We start from the raw sequence: 11,282 nt of genomic DNA, 5'->3' as shown, positions 1-11,282 counted from the left end.
CTTAAGAAGATGGGGGAACTTTTCCGGGCGTATAAGAACCGGTTATGGAAAAATTATAAGAAAGACAAGAAGCCTCCATTATTCGAGAACTACCTAGCGAAGCAGGAGCATAACTGGGAAGAATTTGTGAGGTACAAAGAATCAGAGGAGGCTGTGAACCTGTCAACGAAAAACAAGAAGAATGCAAGCGAGAAGAAATATCACCATCATACGGGGCGAGGGGGCTACGGAAGAGCCATGCCTAAGTGGGATGCACAAGAGGCTGAGATGGAGCTGAACGGGATCACTCCAGAACCCACGCGAGAAGGATGGGACACTAGGGCTCGAAATTGGTTCCTCGCGCATGGCTGTGAGTATGACATGAAGACAGGGAACATTGTTGAAAGTGACACCAGGGTTAGGGTACCCAGGCAAAAATGGATTGAAGTGACGACAGATATAAAGGCGGGAAAACTAAAGTTTGCTCCCGATAGAGAGAAAGACTTGCTGACGCTTGTCCTCGGTAATCCTGAGAAGGGAGGACGAACAAGAGGCTTCGGCCCTAGTGTTCCGTGGTCGCTTGGGTTTCCGGCCGACGCGGAGACTTATAGAAGCCGAGCGAGAGCTAAACAACGCCAGCTGGAGGTGCAGAATGACCGGATGGCCGAGTTCCAACGCCGACTTGACCAGCAGCAGCGGGAGCTTCAGCAGCAGCAGCGGGAGATAAATGAACTAAAAGGACAGCGCCCGCCAGATAATACCGCTGACATATCTCAGCGACGAGACAGCAGCGTGGCCGACTCGGAGGCCCCTCCTACACGGATGATGATAGATGCCGGTCCTGGCGACCCCTTGGATGGAATCAAGGAGCAAACACCTTGTGATCTCCATGAGGTGTTCAGGAAGGTTTCTGTTAAGGTGGCGGTCGGCTATGTCTTACCGGCATTTGGACCTGAAGGTGAGCCGGCAACATGGCATGGGATGCTCGTGTTGGGGTGGATTCAGTTGTCCCGTCGTGGGAGACATTGGAGCTCGATATCCCTGGAGGTGATGGGGGGCTTACACTCAGAGAGGTGCTGGGAGAAATCATTCTCTGGGAAAAGAAGAACATCAGGCTGCCAGGCTGGGTAGCACCTAGTACCAGTCGTCCCAGCAGGTCACCATCACCTCCTCCAGGTGATCGCAGGCCACCATCACCTCCTCCTACTGATCACATGTCGCCACCATCACCCCGTGGGTACGACGTCGACCACGACATCGGTAGTCCATCTCCATCTCCAGCGCCGCCGCCTCCGCCCACTAAGACTCGGAATGCACCCAGCCGGAAGCGTTTCAAGAGTCCTGTCCGCAAGAAGTCGCCCCTCCCAAAAGTACCAAAGGTTCCTCCCCCCCGTCCTTACGATCGTACCCCGGAGGAAAATGATGCCATTGTTAAGAAATACAATTATGATTTTTTCATAAGCCAAAACCTGCAGCGCGAGCCATACACAGAGAAGCAAATAGAATATGCTACTAGTTTTCTGAACACACCATCGCAGTATGAGTTACACGAGAAGAAGGATGACTATACACGCACTCTTGCGAAGGTAATTGACCAAAAGAAGGATGAAAAGGCTAAGGAGAAGGACATTGCTGGCACGAGCAAATCATCAGCTAGAAGTGCAGCTGAGAAAAAGTCAAGTTCAACAAGTGCACCCCTCAAGGCCAAGCAAACGACAAAAGGCAAAAAGAGAAAGGAAGTTCCCCTCCTCGGTGCTCAGCCCAAACAATCGATCCCAGCACTCAAAGTGCTTAATGTTCCCAAGCTGTACCAGGAACATCATGGTGGTATCGATATGGAAGAAGCTGCAAGGCTAGCGGCTGCTTGTTCAGTTACCGTGGAGGAATTGCTGTCTGCAGCAGATGCTGCACTACCCACTGCTGATATTGCTCCTAAATTTGTCTACGGGGCCGACTTGGTCAGCAGAGAGCAGCTGCATAAACTGCCAACACATATGCGGAATTTGCATCAGTGGTACCTTGATGCATGCAAGGAGAACATAATGTACATCGTGGCGAGTATACCATGGGAATATTACTACCGAAAGGAGGAGATCCATATTGAGATGAATGAACTCTGGCAGTTATTCAATCTAGATGCCCTCGACAAATCTCTCATGAGTTGCTATTGCTTGTAAGTTGTTAACTACATATAAGTTCATTTTCATTCAGTTCATGTTCGTTTTCATTGCATATATATACTCATTATATCTTATGGGTTCTCTTATGCGGTGAAGATCAGTGAATGCAAAAGTAATAATATTATCAATGTTGGGTTTGTTGACCCAGATAAAATACATGTTGAAACGGTGAAGCATAAAAGCGAAGAAACGGGGGGAAACCTACTAAGGTTTTTGGGGGAGCAATATTTCTGTGATTCAATATTGTTTCCTTACAACTACGAGTGAGAGTCTTAATGATCTTTTATGCACATTCAATTTTTCTTACTCGATGTTAAGTGTAATTCCTGACGTATATGCATAACATGTGCAGCTTCCACTGGATTCTACTAGACATTCAACCTGATAAGGGAATAGTTGAAGTAAAAGACCCACTGAGTAGAGGCGTGGACGGGTTACAGGACTTGCAGAAGTTGCTCCAAGTGTAATTTCCTTCATCGCCGAGCTTTATCTTTCGTGAGATATCAATTAATTATCCACTCATTCAATCATTCTTTTGCCTGGCAGGGCTTGGCAAGCTTTGAAGAATCTTCATAAGGAGATTACCTTTGCAAAGAAGCTAACATTTACTCCTGTACCGTGCCCCCAGCAGCCACAAGGGACGAATCTATGTGGATACTACGTTTGCGAGTCCATTCGCATGTTAACCACTGAGAAGCAGAACAAAAATAAATTCGACGTAAGCAATAACATTCACAACTTTATTTATTATCATCAATATTTCGTTATCAAGACTGATATAGTCATACTCATCTCATTTTCGTATATAGGTCGACTTCATGCGGGACAGACTCCAACCAAAGGAACACGCACTAGGAATCGCGGAGGAACTGGCGGGACTTTTGGTTAGAGAAGTAATAAACAACAAAGGCTTGTTTAGTCCAAATAGATGCTCTACCTCCAAATAGACGGTCGTTAGTACCGCTTGTCGATCGTGAGCTCTATGTATATATGTAGGGAATCTACGAATATGTGTAAGGGGAATCGACTTTTGCTTCCAATATTTGTTTGATCGATCTATATATATATATAATGAATGAACGTGTACAACTTCTAGTAGCGTACAAATATATGCAACTTTTATTTTCGAACGAAAAAAATGAAATAACAGGCGGTCGGTGGCGGGGGGGGAGGGGTGCTGCACCCCTCAAACCCTAAAGCAGCAGCGTTGTGCGCGCGCCACGTAGAGGGCCTTTTGTCGCGGGTGGTAATACCGCCCGCGATAAAAGGGCCTGTGCCCTGCGCGCCCCGCGGCTGCCACGTGGTGGACCTTATGTCGCGGGTCGTAAGCGACCCGGGACAAAAGGCCTCCCTTTTATCGCGCCTTGCTTGTCGCGCCTGGCCGCGACAAAAGGCCCTTACCACCCGGATCAAAAGGCCTGTTTTCCACTAGTGGTTGTGTCATGTTTTGTTAGGATACGTACTCGATCGAGCCATATTTACCGTAGACGACTAAGCTGGGATAATTCCAGAATCTACTGGACCCTGCTGACTAGTATTGGTTTTTCCGGAATTTAAACGGATATGATTGATACGCTGCCTTAACTTAATTACCGGAGAGTACGCGCCCGCCTATAAAAGCGCTCCTCGTCATCTATCCATCCATTAGGCCGGCCTTCTCTTCTTCCATCGTCTCCAGCCGATCCATTCATCCATCCACACCTCGCCAGCAGCCATGGGACGCCGCAGCTCAGGTACATATGCATCTCCTCAAAATCAAGATGATGCTGTCATCCATCTCCTGTCGATCGATCCTACCTTGTGCGTGTAATCAATCTATTGTTGGCCCCCATAATTCCTTGGTTAATTTCCCATCCATCTTTCAATTTTTCATGTGATTTGTAGGCCATTTGTACGCACTGATTGATTCTATTGATTGGTCAGCCGCTTAATTAGTTTACCTAAGGTCTGTTACGATTTCCCTGTTCCGGATCTACGCATGCCATGATAATTTGTCTCTAATGACCGATCTGTTATCTTTTCCGAGCGGACGATCTGCCATCTTCTGGTCGTATTAAATTTCGATCGATAGATCCCATCTATATGCATGTCAATTCGTCTGTATATTATTTACTCTGTTTTTCTTTACCGTGATGACGAGTTCATCGATCATGACTTCACGTACTCCTACATTGATACTGACTCAAGATCATGACTGCTATTTTTTTTATCGCGCTCTGAATATTTAACTTTTTTTTAGAAAGAGAAATTAATAACTCCGACAGTGTTACTCAATATTTAACTTGATTTGCAGGTGGAGGTTTCCGCAGCGCACCACGGGCCAAAACCCCTGCTCCCAAGCCAGGTATTAACACTGATCTATGCTAATTCTCACATACATCGCTAGATCTAACCACATATGTACATGTATGGTGCTTAATCGGAAAATTCCTTTCTTGCGAGCTTGCAGCAACAAAGACATCTGCTCCGGTGCCGGCGGCCCAGGGAGGCGGCGCTCCGACCTCCATCATCGGAACTGTCGGATCTGCCATCGCTGACGGTTTGTATCAATCTTGCTTCCTCTAATTCTACCTGATATAGTTCAAGTCCTCATGCTTGCAATTTCGGTGATGTTGTACCCCCTGCTATCAAAAATACCACGTGGCCCCTCCCACGTTGGAAATCATTAATTCTACCTGATATACAATCAAACTGGAGAGTACCAAATATACAAGATGTTTCCTAAGTATTTCTCTGTATAATCTCAAAATAACGGTCTGTATCATGAGATGATGTGGATTTTTTTGGTGGGGTTCAGGGATTGGTTGGGGCGTCGGGACTAGCATGGCGCACAGGGCGCTAGACTCTGTGTTGGGTCCGCGCACCATCAGGGTCGTCGAAGGATACGAATCTCCGGCTGCTACCGATGCTGCATCTCCTGCTCCTTTGGATGCGTGCAACATCCACAACAAGGCCTTCGGTGATGTATGTTACTCCTAGTGTTTTATTATACCTTGTATTTTGTTGCACCCAAAATTCAGATGATCGATGCTGATATGCATATGTACGTCGATGGATATGCAGTGCATCAACCAGAATGGGAGCGACATCAGCAGGTGCCAGTTCTACCTCGACATGCTCAACCAGTGCCGCCGCGAAGGAGGTGCAGGAGCATCCACCATCGTTTAGAATCGTTTTTCGTTTAGTTGCATGTAGTTTCAGTCCACATCTGTCAATAATGATGATGATGATAGTTAATTATTGTGACAAGGAGGAGGACCAGCTGCCACCATTGCTTAGGCTTGTATTTCTTTTGTTGCATGCAGTTTTTGATTCTATGTTTGTAGATGATCATCATCAATAGGTTATGTCGTGTAGTCCTGTGTCTTAATTTCGTCATCTCGTCGGCATCCCCCAGTGTGTAATAAACACAAAAACTATTTAAGATATTTTTTCTTCCTCATTGTCCAATTTTTCATCCTTGATTTATTTCCTTGTTTGTTTATTTATCCGAGGATGAGGAACTTATCTGCGGTAACTATTTGCTTGTCTCTGGGTAGTCTTACCCATAGATGAGAACATTTATAGCTACGCTGTTGGAGTTTTTTTCATTTTGCCCTCATGCATTACCTGAACTTTTAGTTTTTGGATAAGGCGAGGTTTTTGGGTAAGTTTCTGATCATGCTATTAGGATGGAGCGTATCACATTCAAGCAACCTTAAGCCCAGTTTTGTATCTTATGTATACTATTGGGATAAAATCACTTGAAGGACAGTGGAAGAAATGAAGGTTCTATAGAAGCAGAAATTTTTGCTAGCTTGGTGAATATTCCTTCTAGTGGTTTCCGGTGGATACTGTTCATGCAATGTTATCTACTGGCCAAAAAAGAATATCAATGCAGATGTAGTCAAGCAATTTCTTTCTGTCGACCTTGAATTTATAATGAAAACATAAAGTGAGGATGGGATACCTTATGCGTTACATACTCGATTCTCGATATGAGAACATCACTAAAGAGATGTATAATTGGGCACGGTGATGTAAAAAATTCATCACCAAAAAGGAGGGTTTTACAATACTTGTTCTGGGGAATCTCCCATTTTTTTGCGCGGCTCTTTGATCTTAAACTACACATAATGCTGTTTTTAAGAACGAGTGATTGCCCTTCCTCGACGCCTACTGCCCAACCGGAGAGCGGACGGCTAATGTGTTATACTTATTGAACATGGTTGTAAAGACTTCTTTTTTTTGGGAGGGGGGGGGGGGGGGGGGGGTCTCGTAGTTCCTACGGGGTGGAGACAATAGGATCAGCCCATGGTTTTTTCCTTCCTTTTGCTACATTTTGCTCAAAGGGTTGAAGACATATAGTGCATCAGGTTATTCACAAGGGCCAACTTCATCCTCTTCGCATTTTGTGGGGTCTCAAATGATACAAAATAGGGCACGTGTGCCACAGAAGGTGATGTAAAATAGGTCACCTAGGCCCTATATTACGTCTTCTTTGACACCTCGTCGGACACGCGAGACCTAATCTGCAGAAATGTGCGTGATCCTCCCTCTCCTGCTCACGCGTGATGATGCGCACCTCCAGCGAGAGGAATCCGCCTCCTCGAGGCTCTCGACATCGGGCGAATTCATCTCCACTAGCGGCTGGCCAAATCCACGCGGCGAAGTCATAGGCGCACACGGCGAGCTCCGGCAGTGCGAATGTCCCCGGCCACTAGTGCATGCCATTGATGGTGATCTCTGCCACTTAGCGGCCAAACTACCGCAACTACATAATTATAAAGCCCGCCAATGATTTGGGGTGGAAACATCTTGAAGTGGCTGTCACGATTCGCGCAGAATCAACAGAGAAACGGCAGCAGCGAATCCGATGGTCTCGAGGTGGGAATCGATGGTGGCGTGGTGGGTGGTTGCGGGCTATCGCGTGGTGAAGAGGCACACAGTGGTTACATCACCTCCAATGTTAGGTATACATCACGACACTAAAAATATAAATCACCGGATACATCACCTTAATCTATTGGAGAGGCATTTTTGGGCAAATTGGATATAATTTTGTTTTGTTACAATCAACAAGTCTAAGCCTATTATAGGTCACCTATAGTGATGATCTGAGAACATATGAGAACCAACCTGTGGTTGGGTGGTCAGGAGGGTAGTGGCACCCCCAGCCCACTATAGTTCAAACCCCAAGTTTGACACTTTGGTGTCTTATTAAAGGTAATATTATTCAGTGGGAGGCGACGTTCCCGTCAACAACGAGACGTATGCGGTGACTTCATCAATCTGAAGACCCGTCGGATGAAATTTCTTGGACGCAATCTCTTGGAGGTGTTCATAGCAGTAGGGTGTGTGTGCTCGTGCGTTTATAAAGGTGGGTGTATTACGTATATGTGAGCGTCTACATCTATACCGTGTTTCGTCTATATCTGTACCGTGTTTCGCAAAAGAAAGATGATGTGAGAACATATTAGATGTTGCCAAACTTGGGGGTTGGGGCGCACCTAGTGCTCTAAAACCAAAAGGGGAATCCTTAATATGTTGGGATATACAATCGAAAAACAAATCAAGGTCATAGACATAAGATGATTTAATCATGAAAATAAATTCAGATCCAAAAACAAACCGTTTTTGTTTTGCAGTACTCCACGTGCTCCGGTAGAGGTAGAAGAAGAGGACTCTGGGCCCGAGTACCCGACTCGGCTCTCTCGTGATGTATCTTTCCTTTCACTGGTTTAGATGTATCTACTCGTAATTTCCTATAAAAGCGCTCCCGGGCCGTCCACACAAACCTCGTTCGTGCCCGTCGTCGACCAAGACCAACCACCTCACCTCGAGAAAAAAATAATCGCACGTACGTCTCCGGCAATCCACCTTCGCCATCGCCGGCCATGGGACGCCGCGGCTCAGGTACGAAACATAGTACGTAGTATAATCGGATCACATCTTCCCACCGCGCGCTTTGATCCTTCTCCTCGTTGATCCAATAAATCCAATCTAAGCTCAGTTGATCGAGGACTCAATCCCTACCTCCTGATCTGATTTGCAGGAGGAGGATTCCGCTCCGCTCCCCGCGCCAGGGCGCCGCCCCCCGCGAAACCGGCCGCGGCCCCTGCGCCCGCTCCACAGAGCAATGGCGGCCTCATGACGGGAGGATCGTTCGTGTCCAGCGTCGTGGAAGGCTTGACCTGGGGTGCCGGCATCAGCCTGGGGCACAGGATCGTCGACTTCTTCGGCGGGCCGCGCACCATCCGGGTCACCGAGGCTCCTTCGTCTCAGGCGCCGGCGTCCGCGCCGGCCTCCGACGCCTGCGACATCCACAACAAAGCCTTCGCAGACGTAAGTCCATCCATACCGATCTTGTGTTACCGACTGGACTGATTTTATTTTATGCTGATGGCTCTCGCGCCGTTGATTGATTTTGTGCAGTGCATCAGCCACAACGGCAGCGACATCAGCCGGTGCTAGTTCTACGTCGACATGCTCAACCAGTGCCGCCGCGGATCCCATGCTGGCATCGCCGCCGCCGCCACCATCGCCTAGATAGGTCCATAGTTGATCCTATTCGAATATATTTCTGTTTGGTTGATCACGATAGCTAGTGCTTTTCACCCATGGTGGATCAGTTTCCGTTTATTCGTCTCTGCCATGCAGTGCTGTAGTCTTCTCGTCGACATGTTAAAGGTCACTAGTCCAGTTGAATAAAGTAGAACTATGAAGAGACGTTTTCTTGTTATTTTTTTTTTATCATGCATTCGATCAAGTGAACAGGTGTGATTGTTTGATCATCATCTAGACACCCAAGTGCGCTGTAAATTGCGAGAACAAATGATTGTTTAATCTGGGCTCCTACTTCTGGCACCCCATATGTACCACTCTTTTAAGGGTTTCTCTAGGGCTCATTCTACTAAGAATTTGCTACAATTAGAGAAAGTATCGGTTGTAAGTTGTAACCATACATGCAACTGGAAAAATTTAGTTGCAGCAACAATAGCAACTAGAAAAAAATCTCAGTGACAACTGAAAAAGAAAATCTCAATTGCAAGTAAAATAAAAAATCTTAGTTGCAACCACACTTGCAATAGAAAAAAAAAACGGATTTGCTAAGTCTTAGGTGACTGAGATTCTCTTATGTCTCAGTCGATACTATAAGCCGTTGATCGTTCTTTAAGATTCGTGAAAACAGCCTAAAAGATTAGAAAATTGAGTTACACGGGCGGAGGGAGTCGAACCCAGGTTCTGTTGATTCGCAGTGCTTGTTTGCAACCAACAGGCAGTCGACTGTTCACGATGTAATTCCACAACGAAATTATATATTGCTTATTTCACCGGTTTATTTCCTTCTATTTTGAAGTGCAAATTAGTCTGCATTTGTGCTGATACATTTTCGTTTTTTATTTTGCCTTCTTTCTAATTATTTTTATTATCTGTATACAATTTAGTTTCATTTTCGTGGTTGACCTTTACAGAAATATGTGACTAACTCGACAAGAAATGTGCAACCATGCCTTATATGTATTTTATTTTTTGTTATTTATGTTGGTAGTATTTTCTATTTTTTATTTAAATAGATTGCACTTTTCTCGAGAAATATACAACTAGTAACCTATATTCGATGTGAGTTGCACTTTTTAAAAGAAATGTGCGACTCCATCCAATTTCAATATGAGTTGCATTTCTTCTCGAGAAATATGCAACTAGCAACCGGTTATTGATACGAGTTACACTTTTTTAAAAGAAATGTGCAACTAGAATTTTTTTTCCCGATTTGCACTTTACTCCAACAATGTGTAAAACGAGAGACCGATTTTTTTTTGTAGAGTTGCACTTCTCTAAGAAATGTGCAACTAGCAATGTATATTCTATGTAAGTTGCACATTTCTCAAGATATGTGCAACTTCATCCGATTTCAATATGAGTTGCATTTTTTCGAGAAATGTGCAACTAGGAACCGTGTATTGATACGAGTTACACTTTTCTACGGAAATGTGCAACTAGAAGTTTTTATATTAGTTGCACTTTTCTTCAACAATGTGCAAAATTAGCGAGCGATTTTTAGTATGAGTTGCACTTTTCTGAAAAAAAAGTGCAACTAGTAATCTATTTTCTATGTAAGTTGCACTTTTCTCAAGAAATGTGCAACTCCATCCGATTTTAATATGAGTTGCATTTGTTTTTGAGAAATGTGCAACTAGGGTGTATTGATACGAGTTACACACTACGGAAATGTGCAACTAGAAGTGTTTATATTAGTTGTACTTTTCTCCAACAATGTGTAAAACTAGCAACCGATTTTTGGTATGAGTTGCAGTTTTCTCAAGAATTATGTAAATAGCATATTATTTTGTTTCCATATTTTTGTCTTTTTTTTGCTTGTTCTTCTATTTTAAATTACTCGCATTTTTCAATTAAATTTCAGAAAATGTATAATTTTTAATTTTTGGTGAAGTACCGGTACTAGACTAAGTGAGATTGAAACTATTGTTAGTTAGCTTCGTCCAAATTAAAAGAACGTACGATATGTTGTTCAACATGAAGCAAGCTAGCTAGCTAGCAAAACATGGGGCATATGCTGCTCTTCTGCGTGTCACGAGCGAAATGGTCTGATACTGTTGGCTGCATGATTCTAGGGCGTCGACTCTGATACTGCTGGCTGCATGATTCTAGGGCGTCGACTGACACGTAACGAATTCTCAGTCAACTGCTCCCTAGCCACTCCCAAAAAAATATACTTAGTTGCAACTCCATTTACAACTGCAAAACTAACTCGGTTGCAACCACACTTGCAACTAGAAAAAAAAAACTCAGTTGCAACTGCAAAACACTCCCAGTTACAACCACACTTGCAACTAGAAAACAAATTCTCACACCGCCAGTTGCAACCATACTTCCAACTGAAAAAGTTTCAAATACAACACAAAAACTGGTTCATAGTTTACTGGCGGACCACTGATTCGTCCGGTTCAACTACTAGTATTTAAAAGGGTACAAAATTAAGACAAATTTTATAGCTACCGTATACAATACTATAGTTCAAAAACCACCCATATATATCTTTTTCTTGCACCAAGCAAAACTAGCCAAATTGGTTATTACGTGAAGTCTCCTGCTCAACTAACCCGAGGCCTGTTAATCCCC

General features: G+C 44.5%; 2 protein-coding genes across 2 annotated transcripts; both read left to right on the top strand.

The window, feature by feature from the left end:
• Nucleotides 1-3,803: 3,803 nt before the first annotated feature.
• LOC127304582 (uncharacterized) lies at nucleotides 3,804-5,550 on the top strand. The gene is made up of 5 exons (XM_051335225.2): nucleotides 3,804-3,892; nucleotides 4,453-4,503; nucleotides 4,609-4,698; nucleotides 4,957-5,123; nucleotides 5,223-5,550. The coding sequence occupies exons 1-5, from the start codon at nucleotides 3,874-3,876 to the stop codon at nucleotides 5,325-5,327; spliced, it is 432 nt and encodes a 143-aa protein (XP_051191185.1). The 5' UTR covers nucleotides 3,804-3,873; the 3' UTR covers nucleotides 5,328-5,550.
• Nucleotides 5,551-7,951: 2,401 nt separating this feature from the next.
• LOC127304583 (uncharacterized) lies at nucleotides 7,952-9,016 on the top strand. Its single transcript, XM_051335226.1, has 3 exons — nucleotides 7,952-8,054; nucleotides 8,194-8,483; nucleotides 8,574-9,016. The coding sequence occupies exons 1-3, from the start codon at nucleotides 8,036-8,038 to the stop codon at nucleotides 8,610-8,612; spliced, it is 348 nt and encodes a 115-aa protein (XP_051191186.1). The 5' UTR covers nucleotides 7,952-8,035; the 3' UTR covers nucleotides 8,613-9,016.
• Nucleotides 9,017-11,282: the final 2,266 nt, after the last annotated feature.

This window comes from Lolium perenne, chromosome 5 (assembly GCF_019359855.2).
Source record: "Lolium perenne isolate Kyuss_39 chromosome 5, Kyuss_2.0, whole genome shotgun sequence".
Classification (NCBI taxonomy): Eukaryota; Viridiplantae; Streptophyta; class Magnoliopsida; order Poales; family Poaceae; genus Lolium; species Lolium perenne.
This window is presented reverse-complemented; position numbering and strand designations above follow the sequence as displayed.